Source organism: Symsagittifera roscoffensis, chromosome 9 (assembly GCF_963678635.1).
Source record: "Symsagittifera roscoffensis chromosome 9, txSymRosc1.1, whole genome shotgun sequence".
In the NCBI taxonomy this organism is placed as follows: domain Eukaryota; kingdom Metazoa; phylum Xenacoelomorpha; order Acoela; family Convolutidae; genus Symsagittifera; species Symsagittifera roscoffensis.
The window spans coordinates 52,632,134-52,656,278 of NC_087070.1; the positions used below are offsets into that span (position 1 = coordinate 52,632,134).

Genomic DNA, 24,145 nt, shown 5'->3' on the forward strand with positions numbered 1-24,145 from the left:
TTGTTGTTGTTTGTTTCTTTCAGAGTCAAACATTTTTGAAAATTCTTGTGTAAATCTTTTCCAGTTTGATTTTATTTCTAGAGGTAGTACTGAAAACCATTTTTGGGCTGCGCCATCTAAGGTTGTTTGTATTAACGCTGTGCGTCGATGTATCCAATTTTGATGTAGTGGCGTATTAATTGGTTCAGGTCCTATATTTAAAATCAAATTTGCTGTTACTGCATTTAAATAATCTTCTACAGAGTATTCAGGGTCTGTTCCTGTGAAAACCATTAAAGGTTTGTTTGATGTTATTGATGATCCACCCATTAGGTATGGATTCATTGTCATTTGTAATGATTCTGCTGCATTTGGCATTTGAGAAAAATTTGAAAGTTGGTTTCTTGTTATTTCATGTTGTTGAAGATAATATGGGAGTGGTATTTCATTTTGCATTTGTGATGCTTGATACGAGTGTGCAGTCATTGGATTTTGTTGTTGAATTGGTTGAAAAGATTGTGTATTAATTGGATTTTGTTGTTGAATTGGTTGTTGATGTTGTGCATCTATTGATTGTGGAGAAAAATTTCTATGATTTGTACGTGTTCTCTGTATTCCTTGTCTACGATATTCTTGAGTATTTGGTGCAAATATATCTGGTTGTAAGAAATCGTCATCTGAGGATAAATAATCCATTTGATAAGATGTTTGTTTTTTATTTTTATTCTGTTGAAAAAATGGGTAATTTTCACTGCGATCCTGTGGAGGATTTGGTTGAAAATTTTTGGAATTATATTGGGCCGTTGGGTTATCCCAGTTTCGAGGTTTTGTATATTGATTAAAATTCCTTTGTGGTTGATAATTTGTTTTTGATGGATGTGTATAATTATAATTATGGTCTGCAAAGTTGTTTTTAGTGAATGTTTTGCGTGTTTTTGATGGTATTGTCATGGGTCTGTATGTTTGGTAATCCATATGGGAATATTTTGGAGCAACCGAAGGTTTAACGGTTGATTGTAAGGTTACCTGCGTTTGTGAAGGATTTGTATTTCTTGGTGTTGTTAAATTTGGGCGTATTGGTGAAATACTTTGTTGTGTAGTTGTTGTGTGTACAATTTCTTCATTTATGAAGTGTGATGGTGTCTGGATATCTTGTTGAGTAAGATTCCTAGTTCCATTGAGGTTTTCGTTGTGTATGACTGTCGAGTTTAAACTATTATTTTGTGTATCGGGTAAAAATGTATTATAGTTTAATGGTGTTGCATCAATTGTTAATGGTATTACTCTTACATAATCTCTTATGTAAGATATTGTACCTATTGCTTGACTTGAGATTGATTGTGGAAAGCTTATAAATGCGGGATGAGACCATTCGGGGTCCCAAACATAATCTGATTGTTCTGTGATAGCGGTATCATCGTTCGAATTTTGGGGTCTAAAATTTTTTCTTGCTTGTGCAATTAAATCAATATTGTGTGTGAAATAATCTATTATGAACCATGCTAAAATTTTTTGTAGATCGTGTTTGGTATGTTGTGAAACGTCATCTTTCGTAAAATTTTCTTTAATGATGTTTAAATAACTAGAGAGTAGTGTAATTTCATGTCGTACTTTCAAATACTTAGATGTTTCTGTCGGTGAGACATTTGTTAGTGGGATTTCGTTTTCTAATATCGAAATATAACTATATATTATTGCAAAAACTTCATTGGTGAATATGGAGTTTGCTCTTTGTGAGTTATGATATTGGATGCTTTTTATATATTCTGAAAAAACTTTTGAAAATTCTAAATCAAGATCGTCTGTTTGAATAGTATATGTTCTATTATTATGGTTTGGGGAAGTGAATTCTATGGAGTAGATTCCATACTGTTGTGTTATGTTGCATATATCTTTTAAGTAGTGATCTATGATTTGTCTTTTGATTTTTACATCGGGGAACTCTGTTTTACATGGACTGATTCCGGGTTCAAATAAATTTACGAGTAAATTTTGACAAAATATGTGTTGTCCTCTATCAGTATCTGCGTCTACTATAAAAGGAAAGATTTCATCATCATCTGGAGTTTCGTCACCTGGGGTGTGTGTTGAACTCATTTTTTCGTTCGATGACTGTTAATATGTAATTATTAATGTGTCGAATTGGTTGATTCCAATTGTATAGATGTACTGGTTTGTGTTTGTACTGTTTTTTTATTCTTCTTTTTCCTCTTTGTGATGAATTTGAAGTTGTTTCTGAGTCAGAAAAATATAATTGATCGTGAAGTGGGCAATTTTTATCTATTGATTCTTTTAGTTTGTAAAGTTCGTCTAAACTGTTGGTTTCTGATTCTGAAAATGCGTTTCGATTTTTTGAAAATCTTTTTCGTGTTATTTGTCTTTGTTTAGTTATTATTTTTCTCTTCAGTGTTTGTCGTTTTGTTCGAATGTATCCAACTGTTTGTGTATGAGGTGTGATTACAAGGTCGTATTTTTTGTTATCTATTTCACAATTGTGTAAAATGATTGTTTGTTTATTTCCTAGGTTTTTAAATGACATAAGGTTTAGAATGACGGATGCAAAAAGTTGTTAAATGATTTCTATTTTCTTAAACTGTTAGTTCTTACGATTTTTTGGTTAGCTTAACCTGGGTCTATTTGTTCAGGGTTGGAGAGAAAAGTATATCGATTCCGAAGAATGATTTTTACTTTCTCGTGACTAGTATAAGCTAAGGTGTTAACTTACTTAATCTTACTTAGGGGTAGTGATTGTGTTCAAGGGTTGGAGAATAGTAAATCGATCCACAAGGTTCAGGTATAATTAGAACGCGAGTAGTTCGTTAGATACTATTTTAAACTTACTAAGTCTAAGATTTATCCTGGGTCTGGTAAGAGGGGGGATCAAGTGAAGGATGAATAACCGAAGTTCTTCACTGTTTATCCTAATTTGAATGATTAGTTTTGTTTAAAAATTTCTATTAGTCTTGGGTCTTTAGAAAGGGTTGGGTAGTGAATCGACGTTTGAGGTCGTTAGACACTAATTAAGTGGGTGGGGGAGAACAAAGTTGTTCTGTTTGATCCAAGGATAAGCCTTGATGATCAAATTTAAAATTTAATTAAGTAGAAAATGATTTAAGATCCAAGGATAAGCCTTGATGATCTGGTTTTAAAATTAAGTGACTTTAAGTTTTAATAAAGTTTTAAATTTGTGTAAAGGAAAGATTTAGTATTTTGATGATATTAGTGAGTTGATGATTGCTGTTATGTTTTAGATGATGAAGCTGGAACAACAGGATGATTTATGATTACTAACCATTTATTGTCATGCTACTAATTTTTATTTTTATTTTCCAATAAATATTTTTCAAACATGTTTTGTATAATACTGCAGAGTTTTAGAAAAACGATCTTAGATCTTTTTATCAATCGTTATTGTATAATATTAATTTTGTTTAGCGCCTGAAATGATTTTGAAGAGTAACTTCAAGGTTTTATGTTTGCAAATGGAAATCTAAATTCATTGCAAGTAGTATTCGAAATATAAAAGTTTGTTCTGGCTTTTGCCGAACTATCATATAACTATACGGCGAGTTTCTACTTTGTCGTATGTCGTCTTTGGTTCGAGGTCTTCTTCCAATTCCGGGTAGTTCTATTATGGTTCGGAATATTGGCTCTGATCTATTGAGTCGGAGAGACATTTCAATTAAATTATTGTCGTATAACATTTTGTAAATGTTTTTGTCTAATTTCTAATCTATTTTTGGTTAATTCTAATCTAGTAAGGTCTTGTTCGAGACTTATGGTCGCACCAGATGAGTTAGGACCGAAGTGTAACTCATAGAGTAATTTCGGATAGGGTACACCGTCTGCTCGTCACGCTATCTTATTTTCGGCCGGATAGATTCGTGCAACTTCTTAGTCTAATACCGATCCTAATCTTACTCTTATACTATCTAGTCTCAGGTTGTTTAACTAGTCTCTGCTAGGCTCAATAGATCTAGGGTATACTGGTTTATTGCGGCTGCTGAAGTGCTCGGGAGAGTCCAACTAATTTCTAAGTTAAATTCAAATCTCTCTGGTGCTGAAATTACAAGTAACTTCAGCACTTACAAATAAGTGGGTTGTTAGTTAGATGGATCATGATTGGTTAATATTAAATACTTTACATTGGTAAAACATTTAATTTATCCAATCATAAAATATAGTTTAGATCAGGTTCCACTTTGCATTGCATTTCAAAGTAAAATTTTAAGTATATTAGTGCCAGAGGCGCCTTTAGAAAATTATCATGTTTGCAGAAATGGCTTTCGGAACTGAGTGCCAAACGGGGAATTCTTCGGACAATTTTGGCAACCAGTTTTGAGGGGAAGTCCCTTTGTGCGTTAAATGTTTTTCCAAAGAATTTTGTCTTAATTCGAAACTGTGCAGAGTATGTAATTTTTTTGCGGTTTGTGTTTCTGTTTTGACTGTTTCTTTTTTACTGTTTTATTTGAAAACCTGTGAAACATTTTAAAATGGATTAACTGCCCAGCTGAGATCTGTATGGATCAAGTTTTAAGGAAGCAAAGAAGTTATCAGATCACATTTTTTGTTCCAGTTACATTTTTTTTGTTTTTTGTTCTAATGTTTTTTTTTGTCGTTTCGTAACAGTTAGCGAAGGTATTTTTGCGTGTTTGCATTATTTTTGTTACTTTGATAGTAGGCAGCAGTAATGGAAGCAATGCTTAAATGTGCCTCTCTTTGATTTGCAGGTGTGCAACTGTGCTAAACCGAATCCAGTGTCAAACTTGTTCGTGTCCAACTACACAGATACCATTCTGGACATCATGTGGGTGAACCCACAAGGAAACGCCTCGTTCACCAATGTGATGCTAAATGAGCTGTCGGCTAACTCCACTCCCTTTGCCAATGAATTGGCATTTGGAACTACTGCCAGTGGAGTCGTCCTCACACCCAATACTCCCTACACGATTAAAGCTACGTTAGTAGGATTAAAGAATCAAGTAAGCACCCCCCCCCACTCCGACCTAGCTAGAAAACCCCCTCTTCCTCCCCAAAAATCTTCCTCCCCAATTTTTGGTTAGGATTAAAATTGGTTAACGTTGCGTGTAATATACTCTATTTACTCTATTGGCTGAAAGATCCAGTTTACACCCAATTTAAGTCAACACACCCCCCCCCCTAAATACTTGTAACATTTTAGGCGGGGGGGGGGGATTAACATGATTTATAGTTAGAACTATCACCCAATCAAAACAGAGTATTTTACACGCCGCACTCAGAAAGTTTAATGAAAGTTAAGTAATGAGGTGGAGAATCCTAAAAGGCGAAGATTTTCAGCTATCCAATTTCAAATGAATACAAAAATATAACTAACTTTCAGAATATTCTTGAAGGACCTTTGAAAATTTTTCTACTTGATCCCTTTTCTTAATTATTCTACGAAGTCCGCTTTTTTCTACCCCTCTCGCAAATAAAAGTGCTCATTTGTCATTTGGGCGCATTTTTGTTGATTCTTTTAATCTCCAAGTCTGGTGTTTGACTCCGGCACAAGTCGAAAATTTAATGTATATTAATTATATACATTTCCTTGTTTCTTTTGTTCTTACTAAAAAATTTTTAAACTACTTCTTGCCATTTCTTAGTCTTTGTGTTTCCGAAGTTTAGCTTCGCTTCTGTGTTTACGGTGTTTGTGTCTATGATTTGGGTTTATTTCCCTTCGATCTGTTCAGAAACTTCGTGCGCTGTTCTGTGACTGGAACTGAGGAGTTGTTCGCGTCCACTTCAGTGACCATTTCGGACTGGACCAGTGCCCCATTGCCCGGAGTCGCCCTGTCTACCACTCCAGACCTACCTCCCAGGTAAACTTCAGGCACAATCCTTCCCTCATACTCATTCTCTAAATTACAATCAAATAAACATTATGTCTTCTCCATGGCAACCTTTTTTTCCACTGTGAGGGAACTTTTTGAAAATATCTTTTTGATCCGATAAACGATGGAAAAGGTTTCAATACACTGCCATGTTTACACTTGCGATGCCAGTTTATTAGCTTTTTGATAGCAGGTGATTTGACATTCTAATAGTAATAAGTTAACACAGTTGATGCATTTTAATTCATCAAATAAACCACAAAAAGTTATTTGTTTCAAACAACATAACAATCATGAAAACTCGATTACAGAAAATTTTTAACTCAATATATCTTACAATTTTTTGAAATGCACAATTTATACATGATGTGGCTTAGCGATTTGCGATTTGTTACATGCGAAGTTAGTGTGGATGTCTTCAGCTTGTTATATTGCAAATTATTTTTAGGAAAATTGAGTCTTTGTATTTGCTGCCACTTTCTTGATTTTCATTTTGTTCATTTCTCGATTTGACTTTGAATTATTTTCAAATTCACTGCATTTCCTTGAGGAAAACAAAATCAAGTATCGAACAGCAAAAGCGTTAGGTTTGCCAACAACGTAAATGACTCCTAGTTTCGAAAGTGGATTTTAATTTTCAATTATCCCAGTGCAATAAAAATTACCCGGGTCCAGTTTTTTTCAAATTGGGTCAATTTTCTCAAAAAAAGGACTGAGCAGAAACTTTTGTATTTATAAAGAGCTTAAGGCCGTAAATTTTTTCTTTAGAATTCAAAAGTTTGAATTTTTCAAAACAAGAAGTCCATTCTTTAATAGTAATGAACGTAGGGAGTACTCTTATATAGGTCTTAGTGATTTTTTTTTCAGGAAAAGTCCTTAAAATTGTTCAGGTTCAATTTTGGTTTTTCGCAATTTGACATGTTTTCTTTTTAAGTTCATTTTTATTTTTTTTGTTGTTGAAAGGAAGACAAACTCAACTATCGAACAGGAAAAACGTAAAGGTCACGAAAAACCTGATTGACTTCTAATTTCGAAAATGAAATTCATTCTCCGATTTTCCAGCGAAATAAAAAGTTTACTTTCGATCCAGTTTTCTCAAATGACTTTGATTTTTATCAAATAAAGCAGCATTCATAAATTGTTCGTGACATTCAAAGAGCTAAATTCCATCTATTTTTTTATTCAAAATTCAAAACTTAAAGGTTTTAGAAAAAACAAGTCCGTATTTTTTTAAAGTTCGAAGTTTTTTTTTGCGTAAAAGGCTCTTTTCCAATTGTCAGTTGGCTTTGTTTTTGAATTTTACACTACCTTAAGGACATATTTTTTTACTTTGAGTCAGTATACTTTTTTTTGTTTCCTTGCGTTTCTTTGATTTTTTTCCAACTGTCTGTTGGCTATGTTTATTTAGTATCAATGAAAGAAGCAAGACACTTATTTAGGTGATGTGATATTTGGGGGTTCTCATGTTCCATAAAAATATTTGCTCAGGATCAAAGTCAATTTTCTCAGTTTGATTTGAATTCTTTTCAATTTCACTTCGAAATCAATTGCTAAATGGAAACAAATCTAGGTTCTTCGATAAAAATTGTAAATGGAGCTGAAAAACGCGATGACTTTTAGATTTCAAATTAGATTTTTGCTGCAAAGTTTCCCAATGGAATGATTCAAAATTTATCTAGTTTTATCAAATAACATTCGTTTCAAGGACAATAAAGACCAATCATAAAAAATCGAGGAATTGTAAAGACCTATAAGATCTACTGTTTCTTTGGAAAAACTCCAACTCATCAGAAAATGTTTACGGGTTTCTTGAGTTGATTGAGTTTTTCTAACACTCCACCGACTGGGCTTCGAAACCAGCTCATTGAAATTAGATTAATAACATTTAGTTATTTTTTGCTTTCTGGTAATTTTGAGAGTATCAATAAAATTTAACAAATTTTTTTTTTATGTATGGCACGCCGAATAAATCATTGAAATAAGGTCAGTTATGCTCCGGCAATAGTTAAAAGCTGCTGAAGGCTAGAGTCCAAAAATCATTTTTGGCCTTGAAAGATTATGTTACCTGTAAGACTATGTTACCTGTAAATGATCATGCGTAAATAAATGAACAATTTTGGAGCATCGTAGATGCCTTGACTGCCTTAGCATTATTGAATCAATTTTTTCAAGACGAATACACTTTGCATATCTTAGCAAGATCTTAGATTTTGAAAAGTGCGAGAATGAGTTTTGAGAGAAATATTTTTGCTAGAATTAGTGTAAGCTAGTTGAATATCTTGCCAAGATCTTTCCATGTACTATGGTTATCTTGGTAAGCCCTAGGTAAGGCTTCCATGTTTGTTAGGTAGTCATTAAAGCCATGACACTGGCAAGATAATACAACTTCAAAGCTGAATTTGGGAAGTCTTAATACCGATTTCAAAAGGCTTTTTAGACATGGTATTAAACACAAAATTAGTCGTTTTAATCGCTTTCCCAATAGAAGTCGGACAAAAAAAATATTTGAGTTGAAGTGTTTTGTCTCTTTTTTCGTTGCCTAGCGTCAATTATTTGGAGTAACACGAGGATTTAAAGGTAAAAGCAGGCGTGGATTTCTCGAGGGGGGGCGGATTTTCAAAAAATTTTTGAAAATTTTGTCGACCTTTTTTTTAGGTCGACCAAATTGTTTAGGGCTCCCCCCTCAAAGTAGTATAGATTTGCGACGAAGGCGCATTTAGAAAAATTTTAAGGCCAGTCAGCCAAAATGGATATCTCAAATTAGTACAAAAGTGATACCGTTTGGGTCGGCAGGGCGTCGAATCCCTAAAGAAAGCGTTCAACCCCCCCGCCCCCCCTTAATTCGCTACTGGGTTAAATTTTGATGACCAAGTGTGCGTGAATCGATCTATGTGCAAATTTCATATTTATTGGGCTATTTGCGGGGATATTTTTCAAAAATCTATGGTGGGTAACGGCAGATGAGCTAGAATTTTAATTTAAAAGGCTTGAAGTGTAGTGTAAGTATTTCTTCCTTTCTTTTTTAGCATGACGGTTTCCTTCTTTTTGTCGGGTGGGGTGAGTGAATTTGACTTGAGTCTGGAAAGGGACGGCAACAACATCGGATCCCCAATCTCCTCGCCCTTCATCGACACACCCCTCGTACCAGCCACCGCCTACAGCTACACTGGTTAGCACTCTCAACTCAATTCAATCCGTACGACACATATATATCTTCTTCATTCGGAATTGGATTCGTATGATCAATGTTAAACATGTAATGTGATGTGGCGTAAAGTGGGCAATGAATACAATCAATACATATCAACGGGTTGAATTTGGCGAAATTGAGTGTGCGATTCATTCCATTCTGTTATACAGAAAGAATAGCAGTCTTGCAAAACGCCAGTCTTTTTTTGTGTAAAATTGAAGTACTTTCAAATTTTGGTTAGAAACAATCGATACACCCATGACGGTTTCTTTATTAAAGAAGTCAGCTTGTTTGCAATCTTATTAAAAGGTGGTCGTTCTGATCATTTAAACTGATCATTATACAACTTTTTAGTGGTTTTAAGTTATGGATAAAGATTGGTTAGTTTTGCTTGTGATGAGGCTAGAATTTTGACTATTTAAGAGTAATGAACGTAGTGAAGACTTTTATATAAGTCTTGCGGATTTTTTTCTTTGCTTTTTTTCAGGAAAAGTCCGAAAAGTCTCTAATAACTACAGATGTGCATTCATACATATTGATGCTTTTATTAATGCACTTAGGTATATATGCACTTTTTGAGTTCTATTGAAATTCATCTGCTAAAAGTGACGTGAATGGCACTCTCCAAATACAAACGTGGAAATGGCGCGAAAAATGGCGCGATGAACGTAGTGAGTAGAGAGAAGTACTCTTATATAGGTCTTGCTGATTTTTTTTTGTTTTTGTTTTTCTCAGGAAAAAGTCTCAAAACTTGTTCACGGTCAATTTTGATTTTTCGCGGTTTGACTTAAGATTTTTTTTTAAGTTCAGTGCATTTCCAGTGTTAAAAAGGAAGGCTAACTCCGCTATCGAACAGCAAAAATGTAAAGGTCACGAAAAACGTGATGGACTTCTAATTTCGAAAATGGAAATTAGTTACCAGATTTCCCAGTGAATTCTACCTGATGTTCCAGTTTTCTCAAATTGGATTAATTTTAACAAAAAAAGTGTCCATCATAAATTGTTCTACAAATTCAAAGAGCTTTAAGGCCATCGATTTTTTTCTCCGAATTTCACAAGTTGACGATTTTTGAAAAAACAAGCCAGTTTTTGTTTTAGTTTCCTTGCGTTCATTACTCATTTCCAACTGTCAATTGGCTATGTTTTTATTAATGGTCACCCTATATGTTAAAGTATGATTGTAAAGTATTTATTACTTACCAATCAATTTTCATAATTAGAAAATTTTAATTGTAAAACTTGACTGTAAACTTAAGAAAGAATAGAATCAAGTCGATTTGAAACACCAATCGATTCACCAGTTTTTTTATGAGATCTACTGAGACCTAGGAACAAAAATTATTAATAAGATGAGTATTGGACTAAGTAATTACACGACACTAGGCTACCGAAAAAAGATTACTGGCGTAAGGAACAGACAGTGTAATTCTATCTGAAATTACTCATTCAGATAGCAAACCAGTCTCATTTCAATGGGGTGCGTACAGTAAACCGATGTGTCAGTAAATTACCAGATCAGTAAACTGATTTACCTAATAGTTGCATCAATTGCGGAATTAAATTATTATAGAATAAATGTTCCACGAGCTAGAACAATAATTCCAAAAGTACGGAGCGAGCGCATGGGAAGAGTTATTATATTCCATTTTCTGTTCTTTTTTTGTTTTGAGGAAAAAATTTGTCATTTTATAAAAATGTCAGTTTTTAGTTAATGGTTTTACGTAATTCCATCATGAATTTTTGATTTACTGATCTGGTCCGCCTGTTTTCGGTTTACCGATACATCGATGTACTGATTTACCACCCATCTCAAAAGTGAGAAAAAAGCGGCATTGACAAAAGTGCGGCATGTTCGACACTTGAGTGACTGGCAACTGACGATGAATGACATAGTTCAATAATGAAAACTAGGACTATTTTTTGCACCTTTTTTTTCAGTTTTTAATCATGCGACCGCAATCACGTCTGAAACTACTATGAGATAGCAAACCAGCCCCATCTCAGTATATTTTTAAATTTTAAAATCTAAGTATGAAGTCTACAAACGCTTGAAGCGAAGTGTTAAAATGAGAGTACCAATGAGTCATCGGTTAACTTGGTCGCAGGGTTCCTGATTGGACATAATGGGGAGTTGAGTCCTGCCAGTCAAGTGGTATACATGTGTACCCACCCGGAACCCCCTCTGGACTTGTTTGAGGACAACTGCACCACAACCGAAGTGTCTGTCAAGTGGAGCAGCCCAGATGAACATCCCACTGGTAGGTCATAAGGCCAAACCCCCCCCCCCCCCCATCAAACGTCAAATGGAAACCCCCTCCCCCATCAAACGTCAGATGGTGTCGAATGATGTATCATAAAAAAAGATATTTCATTGGTGATTTTAGCTGCAATGAAAAATTTAATAAATCAATCTCTCGTACTTTTTTTTAACTACAGCACTTGTTTGTTTTTACAGCAAACTATTTTTGTTCCGACTTTCGATACGAAAGTAACGGAATATTTGTGCTCGGGTGGGTTTTTTTTTCTTCAGACAAATTTCGACTTTTTAACTAGCCATTTTTGACGGAATTTTTTTATATCATTCGAAATCTATTGTTGTCCTGAGCTTATATTTGAAAAAAAAATTTGCCTTTGATCATTTTTCGTAAAGTTATGGGGGTTTAAAGATTGCCATTTTGGCCAATTTGGGACAATTAACGCGCGATATATTTCGCGCTATTAACGCGTTAGTCCGTATTAAAATCGTTCCAAATTGGTTGAAAGAAGCTTATTTGCCATAATTGATTTGTTACATGGAGCGAAATTTATCCTTTTGTATTTAATATGGCGTGTGGGGGATGATTTTCATAAAAAATTTCAAATTTTAGAAAAAAAAAATTTTCATTTGTTTTGATACATTTAATTTTTTGATGTTATTACTGCTCCATGAAACCTCAAAAGGCAGTCGGAACATTCAGGGCTTCGCCCTGGTACGAGCAGTCATGTATTCGCTTCAAATTTATTTGCTAAAAAGAAGACGTAGTAAGACGACTCCAATTACGAAAGTACAAATGTACAAGTTTCGAACATAGACGTTTTTTCAGAATTTCAAGCGGACTTAAGAAGTTACCTAGTGCACCAATTTTCTTTCGTAGGGTTAGTATGAAAAAAGATGTCAATCATAAAAGGTTCTTGAAATTCAAAGATTTTTGACGTGAAAGAGCCTCAACTTTTCCAAGTTTGAAATTTGACAAACTTTCAAAAATGGCCATTTTTTCGGTTTCTTTGAATTCCTTGGCTGTTTTCTTACTGTCGGTAAGCATATTCCAATTGGGCACTTTTTCATCCTCGGGGCGTAAAACCTAAACATTTAAAACATGTCTGTTCAAAAACTTTTTCTGTTTTTGTTTCCGGCGCGTCTCAATTTTCAATCATTTGATCATAGTTGTACCTTATTGGTCTGTATATATCTTAGGATACTATGCCATGCTCGATCGTCTCGAAACTTCTCTCGTCACCGCGGTGGACGCTGCCGGAACAACCGCGCGGATATCGGCGTACGGGAATGCCGTGAACGGAGTAACAGCCAGAGACGAAACCGACGATTTGACAGATTTGGTCGACGGGGGAACTGCCGGTGGAACTTTGTCTCCTGCCGCCCAGTACAAAGTGAGTGTGACCGGGTGTATCGACTGCAATGCGACTGACTTCGAAGCACTTCGTCTGGACGAAACAACTGATCCAGGTCAGCAGTTACTTCTGATCTATTTAACTACCCCCACCCTAACTGCAGATGGGGTCAGATATCGTTAATAGGGAGAGCATTCGCATAGGTTTAACTGATGAGTTTGTCGAGTTGAGGGCTGGATTTTATTTAATATTTATCATAAGGGATGGGACAAGGGGTTGCGGGGCGAGGGGGGTGGTCGACGCTGCCGGACTTAAAGGATAGGACGAGGGAATGGAGGAAAAAATGCTACATTTATTCACTTAGATCCATTTGTTCACTTAGCCAAAGTTAATCTTCACCATACTTGGACTAGATTGATTTCAAAAGATGGGGAAAACATTTCTGGGGCAATAAAACATGCGATACAATAACATGTATACTTTTTAAATTGCGTTAATTTGCAATTTTTTTAAACGATGATATCGACTTTTCATACTTACAATTTACAGTGTGAGACTTTTCAGGATGAAACTACCAAGTTTTCCTTAATGATAACAATATGATGATTGAATTTCAGGTATTGTTCTTCTTGAACTGTGTAGCCAGTTTGCCGTGATTGACGTGTACACGAGACCCGAACTGCCGACTTGCACAGTTGTGCCTGAGGACATGTTTGTGATGCAAATAGACGCCACTCCAAACGCAGCAGACGCCAACCCCACCAGGTTCGAGCTCATTTAACCTTTTGCGATTTGCTAACTTGTGAAAAATGAGACTTGCAAAAATTTCGGGTGGATAGAAGTAAATAAAAAGAGTAATCTGCTAATTTTTAAAGAAAGCAAGAAAAAGAAAAAAATGTGCAACATATTTAACACTTTTGGAACCTGATCTAAACTATATTTTATGATTGGATAAATTGGATTTTTTACCACTGTAAAGTATTTAATATTAACCAATCATAATCCATCTTACTAACAACCCACTTATTTGTAAGTGCTGAAATTACTTGTAATTTCAGCACCAGAGAGATTTGAATTTAACTTAGAAATTAGTTGTCTCTCCACGAGAACATCAGCAGCCGCAACAAACCAGTATACCCTAGATCTATTGAGCCTAGCAGAGACTAGTTAAACACCCTGAGACTAGAAAGTATAAGAGTAAGATTAGGATCGGTATTAGACTAAGAAGTTGCACGAATCTATCCGGCCGAAAATAAGATAGCGTGACGAGCAGACGGTGTACCCTATCCGAAATTACTCTATGAGTTAACCACATCGGTTCTAACTCATCTGGTGCGACCATAAGTCTCGAATAAGACCTTAATAGCTTAGAACTAACCAAAAATAGATTAGAAATTAGACAAAACATTTTCAAAATGTTATACGATAATAATTTAATCGAAATGTCTCTACGACTCAATAGATCAGAGCCAATATTCCGAAAAATAATAGAACTACCCGGAATTGGAAGAAAACCTCGAACAAGAGACGACATACGACAAAGTAGAAACTTACCATATAGTTTTATGATTGTACGGCAAAAGCCAACACAAACTTTTATATTTAGAGTCTTATTAGCAATGAATTTAGATTTTCATCTGCAAACATAAAATTTTGATGTCAATCTTCATGATCATTTCAGGCGCTAAACAAAATTATTAATGTACAATAACGATTGATAAAAAGATCTCAGATCGTTTTCTAAATTTCTGCAGTCTTATATAAAACATATTTGAAAAATATTTATTGAAAATGAAAACAAAAATTAGTAGCATGACAATAAATTGTTAGTAATCATAAATCATCTGTTGTCCCAGCTTCATCACCTAAACATAACAGCAATCATAAGCTCACTAATATCATTAAAATACTAAATCTTTTTATTAAATAAATTTAAACCATTTTAAATTTAAATTCACTTAATTTTAAAACCAGATCATCAAGGCTTATCCTTGGATCTTAATTAATTTTCTATTTCACTAAATTTAAAACCTGATCATCAAGGCCTATCCTTGGATCAAAAAAGAACAATTTTGTTCTCCCCCACCCACTTAGCAAGTGTCTAACGACCTCAAACGTCGATTCACTATCCAACCCTTCCAAAAGACCCAGGATTAATAGAAATTTTTTAATAAGACTAACCATTCAAATTAAGATAAACAGTGAAGAACTCCGGTTATTCATCCTTCACTTGAACCCTCCTCTTACCAGACCCAGGATAGATCTTAGACTTAGTAAGTTTAAAATAGTATCTAACGAACTACTTGCGTTCTAATTATACCTGAACCTTGTGGATCGATTTACTATTCTCCAACCCTTGAACACAATCACTACCCCTAAGTAAGATTAAGTAAGTTAACACCTTAGCTTAGATTAGCCACGAGAAAGTAAAAAATCATTCTTCGGAATCCATATACTTTTCTCTCCAACCCTAAATAAAAGACCCAGGTTAAGCTAACCAAAAAATCGTAAGGACCAACAGTCTAAGAAAATAAAAATACCTAACAACTTTTTGCATCCCTCATCCTAAACCTTATGTCATTCAAAAATCTAGGAAATAAGCAAACAATCGTTTTACACAACTGTGAGATAGATAACAAAAATACGATCTTGTAATCACACCTCATACACAAACAGTTGGATACATTAGAAGAAAACGACAAACAATAAAAAGAAAAATTATAAACAAACAAAGACAAATCACACGAAAAAGATTTTCAAAAAATAGAAACGCATTTTCCGAATGAGAAACCAGCAGTTTAGATGAACTCTACAAATTAAAAGAATCAATTGATAAAAATTGTCCCATTCACGATCAATTATATTTTTCCGATTCAGAAACAACTTCAAATTTATCAAAAAGAAGAAAAAGAAGAATAAAAAAGCAATACAAACACAAACCAGTACACCTGTATAACTGGAATCAACCAATTAGACACATTGATAGCTATATATTAACAGTCATCAAACGAAAAAATGAGCCACACTCAAAGTGACGATAGTCCAGATGACGAAGAGCTTTACCCCTTCCTCATAGATGCACCCGATAATAGAGGGCAGCATGATTTTTGCAAGAATTTACTCGTAAATTTGTTTGAACCCGGAATCAGTCCATGCAAAGCAGAATTCCCAGATATAAAAATCAAAAGACAAATTATTGAACATTATTTAAAAGACATATGTAACTTAACACAACAATATGGAATCTACACCATAGAATTCAGCACACCAAATACGAATCATCGTAAATATGTAATTCAAACAGACGATCTTGAATTAGAATTTTAAAAAGTATTCCTAGAATATATCAAAAGCATACAATATCACAATTCACAAAGAGCAAACTCTATATTCACTAATGAAGTTTTTGTAAAAATATATACCTATATTTCTAGATTAGAAAAAAACACAATTTCAAAGTATCTCACCAACTGAAACATCCAAACATACAAAAGTACGAAATGAAATTGCATTATTTTCAACTTTTCTACATATAATCAAAGAAAATTTCACTAAAGATGATATTTCACAACACACTAAACATGACTTACAAAAAATTTTGGCATGGTTTATAATAGATTATTTCACACATAATTTAGACTTAATTTCACAAGCAAGAAAAAATTTCAGACTTCAAAATTCAAATGATGACACTGCCATTACAGAACAATCAGACTACGTTTGGGACCCTGAATGGTCTCATCCTACATTTATAAAAAGCCCACAATCTATCTCAAGTCAAGCAATAAGTACAATATCTTATCACAGAGATTATGTAAAAGTAATACCACTAACGATTGATGCAACACCATTAAACTACAATACATTTTTACCTGATACACGAAATAACAGTTTAAATTCGACACGTATGTTCTCATTATTGGAATCTCCCGAAAACATCGACGAATTCAGTAAATTTTCCAGATAATCCACAACCTACACAGGATTATACTGAAAATTACCCATTCTTCCAACAAAATAAAAATAACCAATACACACCATTTAATACAAACTATTTATCATCCGATGAAGATGATTATCACCAACCAGATATTTTTGCACCATATACTAAAGAATATCGCACACAAAGACCACGACAATCTCAACCATCTCGAAATATGAAAATTTACCCACAAAACCCAACAGATGTACAACATCCACAACAAATGCATATACAAAATCCCTTTAACATACAATCTTCTCAACCAATACAACCACAAAATCCAATGTCAATGCGTTCTTATCAACCAACTCAAATGCAAAATGAACTACCGCTTTCATATTACCTTCAGCAACACGTGATAACAAAAAATCAACTTTCAAATTTTTCGCAAATGCCAAATGCCGCAGAATCACTACAGATGACAATGAATCCATACCTCATGGGTGGATCATCAATAACATCCAATAAACCACTGATGGTATTTACAGGAACAGATCCTGAATATTCTGTAGAAGATTATTTAAATGCAGTAACAGCAAATTTAATTTTAAATATAGGACCTGAACCAATTAATACGCCACTACATCAAAATTGGATACATAGACGCAGAGCATTGATACAAACAACCTTAGATGATGCAGCTCAAAAATGGTTTTCTGTATTACCAATAGAAATAAAATCAGACTGGAAAAGATTTACACAAGACTTTTCAAAAATGTTTGACTCCGAAAGAAATAAACAACACCAAAGAGTTTTATGTAATGAAATTCGCAGATTACCAAATGAAACCATCAAACAATTAGCAGTACGCATCGAAACACTAGTTCGAAACGCATATTCACTTAATACACATGACTATCAAAAAACACAAAAATGACAGAAATTTTAACGATGACCTTAACACCTCAATTAAGGAAAATAGCAACAAAAAAGGGAGCATCTCATCCTTCCTCAATTCGAGAGCCAGATTTAGATTTTCGAAAACTAGTAGACAAACTAGAGCAAGCGGAAATCACAATGAAACTTGAAGAAACTGAAAATCTTAAACTACAATATGTTAATCGAATTGAAACAAACACTACACAAATAAATAACATACAGGAATCAGATACAGACCTAATTCAAAGAATCACTGAAATACTAAATATCTATGAAAAACATCCAAATTTTAAAGGCAAACCATCCATCAAAAAATGGTGTAATTTTTGCCGACGATACGGACACAGTCTTTCCGAATGTAGACAAAAACAACAAGATAATCAGAATAAACCTCAAAAGCATAAAGAACCAAATAAATCGTTCTATCAATATATGAAAAAAGATCAAAATCTACCAAACAAACATATATATAGTAATAATAGTTCAGGAAAACCACTTCCGAACAACACCAATTACACAAGGAATCAATCACCATAAAACTCAAGTTATAGAGGAAGATCACCAGAACGAAGAAATACACAAAATTCCTCACAAAATAATTATAATCGATCAAATAGTCGAAATAACTATTCAAGATCAAATTCCAATGCAACACAATTTGTTTCTAGATCCAGTTCCCAATCAAACCCAAGAAATAAACACTATTCGAATAATCAATCACGAAACTCATCATACAACAGGAATAGAAACTATTCACATAATAGAAATAGAAGTTATTCGAACAATCGAAATCAGAATTACCCGAACAATCGATCAAGATATAACTCGTATAATAGATCAAACTATCACAGATCAAATGACAATTATCAAAACAGATCACGGAACAATTCATAAAAATCGAAATTCAAGATATAATAATCAATATAGAAATTATTCCCAGTCACCACACAGGAATAATAACCATTATAATAATTCCAAACATCGATACAGAAGTAGTACATCAAAACATCAAAGACATATTAATCAAGTACAGTCAAATGAAGAAACAACATCAGACCCCCCAGGTATTGATGACACAGGAAGTAACGAACTACAACTAAATCAAATAAACTGTGGATCATCAGATACAGAAAGTGATACAGAAAATACTATCTCCGTAAATATGATAACAGTCGAAAACGACTATGAACCTATCATATATGAACAACCTTTTACATCACATATATACGAAAATCAATTGGAACTCCTTCACAATTATTATATTGAACCCATCGATACTACACAAATTACACAAGAAGTAAACGAAATTAACACGGTAATTAAACCCGATGAAAAAGACAAAACAAAATGTTCAAACACAAATCATATTTATCAAAATATACAAAACGAACAACCCAGAGAAAAAATTTGGACAATACCATTTCTCTTAGAAAGTCCAAGAAACAAAGAATTTCAACTACCAGATCTTGAAATTGATTTTTTTATTGATTCAGGAGTAGAATCAAACATAATTAATATTCCCACATGAAATCAAAACATTACATCCAAAATTAACGCCTCTTGCAACCTCTAGTAAACTAGCCACAGCACAAGGATCAACATTAGTAAATTATGGAAAAATCCAATTATTCCTTCTTCCCACAAGAACAATGGAACAAAATAAAATTCTAAACAAACCATTTAAACAAATATTCCATATTACTGATATTAAGCACAATATCATTGGCATACCATTTATATCAAAATATATACCAACAAGCAACATCCTAAATAGTAAAATACTAATCAAAGATAAATACACAAAAAAAAATACAGCTCTAACATTTTTTCAAAGATTAAACAAACAACCACCATTCTTCTCAAAATTTTATCCAATTTATTACCAACAACGGAAACACCTGAAACCATTATCAGGAAATATATATAACTTTTCAATAAAACAAGTTCACCAGTATGATAAAAGTCAAAATAAACAACAACTTTTTATGTCAGACTTTGAATTTAAACCTATTCACAAGTTTTTCAAAATCACGATCTCATCTATAAAAATTTTGAAAAACACGAATTCCGACATCATTTCGTTACACGTGTATAACAATACACCGTATCAAGTAACATTACCCTTAGGACTTTTAGGATATTGCGAAACAAACGCTACAATCTCACCCATACATGAAGTAGCCTACCGCGTAAATATTATAATCTAATTATTAGATATTTGCCAATCCACAATTCTTGACGAAGAATTATCCATAAATAACATAATAAGCAATGAAAAGAGAAACACAGATTACTTCACAAAAACACCATATTTTAAACCAACGTTCAATATAACAAATTACACAAAAGAACAACAACAATTTTTAACGATGTTTAATTTTGAACCTTCACAAATTACACAAATCGATTTTGACAAACTAGCAAAACAACTGTTAAAATATTCAACAGTCTACGCAACATCAAAATTTGATGTTGGGAAAATCAGTTCATCACTACATCTCCCGTTAAAACCTGACGCAGTTTTCAAAAAACAAAGAGCTAGTAAAGTACCAATTCATTTACACGACAAAGTAAATAGATTACTTGATATTTTAGAACAATACAAAATTATCTCACTAGTAAATAAAGAAGAACAACCAAAAGGTAGCACATTTATTAACCCTGTTATCATTCTAACAAAAGGAGAATTATAAAAAATAGTTTTAGACGCTAGATACTTCAATTCACTAATTGACGAATCGAAATGCAATTGGCCTATTGAACCAAAACAAGTTATCTTAACAAAAATAAACGGAAAATACTTTACAACCGCAGATATGAATAGTGCATAAAATCAAATGCCACTAGATGAACAATCACGACGTTTAACACAATTTGTTATTGGAAATCAACAATACGAATTTAACCGCCTATTCTATGGAATTTCCATAGGACCAGCAGCATTTTCAGCTGTCATGAGTAAAATTTTTAGACCACTAATACTCAAGAAAAACGCAATCACCTATTTGGATGATGTTTTTATGCAATCACAGACAAAAGAAGAAATGTTTACAGTTTTAGAGCACTTATCATAAAATACTTCAGAACGAAAATCTGAAGGCCGCCCCCGATAAATCACACTTCTTTTTGACACGAGTTAAATTTTTAGGACATAATATAGAAAGAAACACAATCACTCCATTAAAATCACGCATTGATGCTATTCAAAAACTTAAACCACCAACAAACAAAAAGAAAATCCAAGAATTCCTGGGAATGTTAAATTTCTTAAGCAAGTACGTTTATAAAATGCAATCATATTTAAGACCGTTCTATAATATCCTCAGACAACAAAATAATTTTGAATGGACCACTGAACATCAAACACGATTTGAAGAAATTAAAAAACTTTTAACTGAACAAATTTCAAACACAATTCCAGATCCAAATCAACCATTCTATGCAATGTGCGATGCTTCAAATTTTGGCATCGGCGCAGCATTACTACAATCACATAGTGGTACAAATAAAATGAACCTTATATCAGCAAATTCCCGATTATTCACACAAGCAGAGTTACGACTCTCAACTCTAATGAGAGAATGTACAGCTATAATTTATACACTCACAGAATATGAATTTCTGATACTTGGATCAAAACATCCAACAATTCTATTCACAGATCATACACCAATCATTTTTCTTTTTACACAAAAGTCAAATCCCAATCACCGAGTTTATAGATTTCAATTAATTCTAATGAAATTTCCAAACTTACATATAGTTTGGACAGCAGGAAAGAATCTTGCATTACCAGATACATTAAGTCGAAATACACCACCTGAAATACTTACACGAAAAACTACAGTTGAAATACCAAAAAATATAAAATTTTACCTTGCAAAAGACGAAACATCTCGCTTTACTTAGATTGCCAAAATAATCACTACGAAGTTGATCTACTAGGAACCTCAACTTTCAAACTAATTCCATACTCACAATGGATAAAAAATAACACGCAACAAAAACGAATAAAACAACACTCGCATAAAAAAGATTTTTTTCCATTAATTGAAAAAGAAAATTTAACTGATAAAATAAATTTATCAGGACCACAAACATATGATTCAAAATACACAATAAATCAAGTTTTTGACCTCCATGACCCACTTGATACAATTCCCCTATCAAAATTAGAAATTGAAAATATTTTTCTCCCTCCAACAGACAAAATTACACTTGAACTCTTGAAACATTATCAAAATTTTGACCCAGTAATTAGACAACTAAAATCATGGCACACATACAAAACTAAGCCCGTAAAAGCAGATACCACAATTTTAGGAAATAAAACACTCCTCCGATATTTCCGAAAATTTAATAATACAACAATTAATGAAAACACAGACCTTCTAGAATATCAGTTGAATGATTCTACAGTTCCCTGTCTCCCTTTAAGTATGATACTAATAGCTTTTAACATTTCACATACACAAAATAGTAAAGGACACTCTGAATCAGAGGAAACATATTCAAACTTTATACAAAAATTTTTATTTCCCAAATGCACCAATTTGGATAAAAGTATTATGCAATGATTGTATAGTATGACAGCTAAATAAACCTTATCCAAATCAAAAACAAATAGCACAAAGGCAAGATTTTAAAGGACAAAGTTTATATTTTAACCATCGTATTTCATTCGATACAAAAGGACCAATTTCACCCTCCTCTGAAGGAAACTCCTACATTATGGTAATTGTTGATGCATTTACACATTATGTAGCACTCAACCCAGTACCACATTGTAATGCTTATTATGCTTACACAACACTTTATGAACACTGGATAGATAAATTCGGATTACCCGAAATCTTACTTACAGATAACGGTACAGAATTCATAAATAATGAAATCATCACACTATGTCACTTATATAACATCAAACATAAACCACGTACATCTCATGCACCTTGGACAAACGGTTTAGTCGAAGGTATGAACCGTTCACTACAAGAATATCTTAGATGTATCATAAATGGAAATGATACAAGATACACAGAATGGTCAGCAGATGTAAAATTATTTCCCTTAGCATATAATTCACAAATTACGACAACTTTAGGAATGTCACCATACGAAATGGTTTTTAATCAAAAGCCACGTAAAGCAATTATGTTTACAGCAAACTCTCATAAAAATGCACAAGCTTATTGCCAACCAAATAAAGACTCAGTTTGTTATAACCTACCTTTACACACGCATGATGAAGATCATTTTCATCACCCACAAATCCTTAAATTAGCCTCCGGCACACACACCGAATGGATTTTAAATAGAGATAAAAAACACAATGAAATTTACCAAAGAGTAACAAAAAAATTGTTACAAAGGCAAAACATTAACGAACAAATTAATTCACGCTTTACACAAAAAAAGGAATACACAAAAATAAATTTTTGTGTATTCCTTTTTAATACACAAAAACGAATTTCTAAAAAATTACAACCCCTTCGCAAAGGACCATACCAAATAATTGCCAAACCCACTGACGTAACATATAAAATCACCGATTCAAACCAAAAAGAAATTGTTCAACATCGGAACAATCTATTGCCTTACTACCCAAAAGAGTACGCACTACGCGAATTAACTCAATTATATTCTTTCACAGGTTTAAAAGTTATTCAAAATCACCCACATACGGAAAAAGAAATAAATGAACAAAACGACATTCATCATGGAAAACAAAATACAAAACCCACTACAACCCAAAACAATACAAAAAAGCTAAATAAAAAAATACCTCAAAAAGAAAGGAAAAATAGGAAAATGATAGAAAAAATTTTATCACAAGAACAAGTCGAGAAATCAGAACATAGAGAGTCATCGCGACTTAGAAATCAACCACGTAAAAACTACAAAACATTCATCACACAATCTAAAATATTAAAGAAAGTTGAATTTCAAAAACAACTTTAATTTTAAAATCATCGCACCTCTCGATCATATTGAATCTTCATTTTTCAAAATAACATGCTGACAAAAAACGCAACAATTCTAGTTCAAATTCAGCCAATAGGATTCATTCAATCCGTCACCTTCTATAACTATAACACCAACCTATTAGACGAAAGACATTTAACTCCAGGCATATCTATAACTATAACTTTACAACCTCCACGTCAAAAATAAGCAAACCACTTAGACTTGAGATCTAAAATAAATACCACCAGAATATCATAACCCTCCCTTATCTAATAACGCAAAGATCAACAATATTTTCCAAACTTAGACCTCAAAAACCCCCCAACCAAAAATGATAAATTAGCCTAAAGTAAAAATACGACAGTATTAGTTTAGCCTAAAGTACAAAAATCTCAAAAATACCTCAGATCACCTGACCAATAAAAATAAAGCAAAGAGGATCTCCCGAACACCATAAAATTAGCCCCCAACAACTTTTCACAAAACTCAACCCACTTGTCAAAAAATCAATAAATAACTCGACCACACTTGAAAATTGCCCCAAACAACAAAAAAATATTCGACCAAGAAATCATTTCTTAAATGCTCTTCTCTCGATCAGTCAATATCTTTAAAAATACAATTTTCAACATTTTCATAAACTTTTTCACAATATTTAAACTTTTATTCATATTTCTCTTTGATACC

At 33.2% G+C, this 24,145-nt stretch overlaps 1 protein-coding gene across 2 annotated transcripts in view; it reads left to right on the forward strand.

Moving 5' to 3' along the window:
- Positions 1–24,145, forward strand: part of LOC134854891 (uncharacterized) — a 263,671-nt gene that overhangs the window by 121,709 nt on the left and 117,817 nt on the right. For both annotated transcript variants that reach the window (XM_063871250.1, XM_063871251.1), the window contains 6 exons: positions 4,710–4,939; positions 5,691–5,819; positions 8,858–9,000; positions 11,127–11,279; positions 12,476–12,745; positions 13,248–13,395. In XM_063871250.1, the coding sequence (XP_063727320.1) occupies positions 4,710–4,939; positions 5,691–5,819; positions 8,858–9,000; positions 11,127–11,279; positions 12,476–12,745; positions 13,248–13,395 (1,073 nt within the window). The remainder of the gene's footprint in view (positions 1–4,709; positions 4,940–5,690; positions 5,820–8,857; positions 9,001–11,126; positions 11,280–12,475; positions 12,746–13,247; positions 13,396–24,145) is intronic.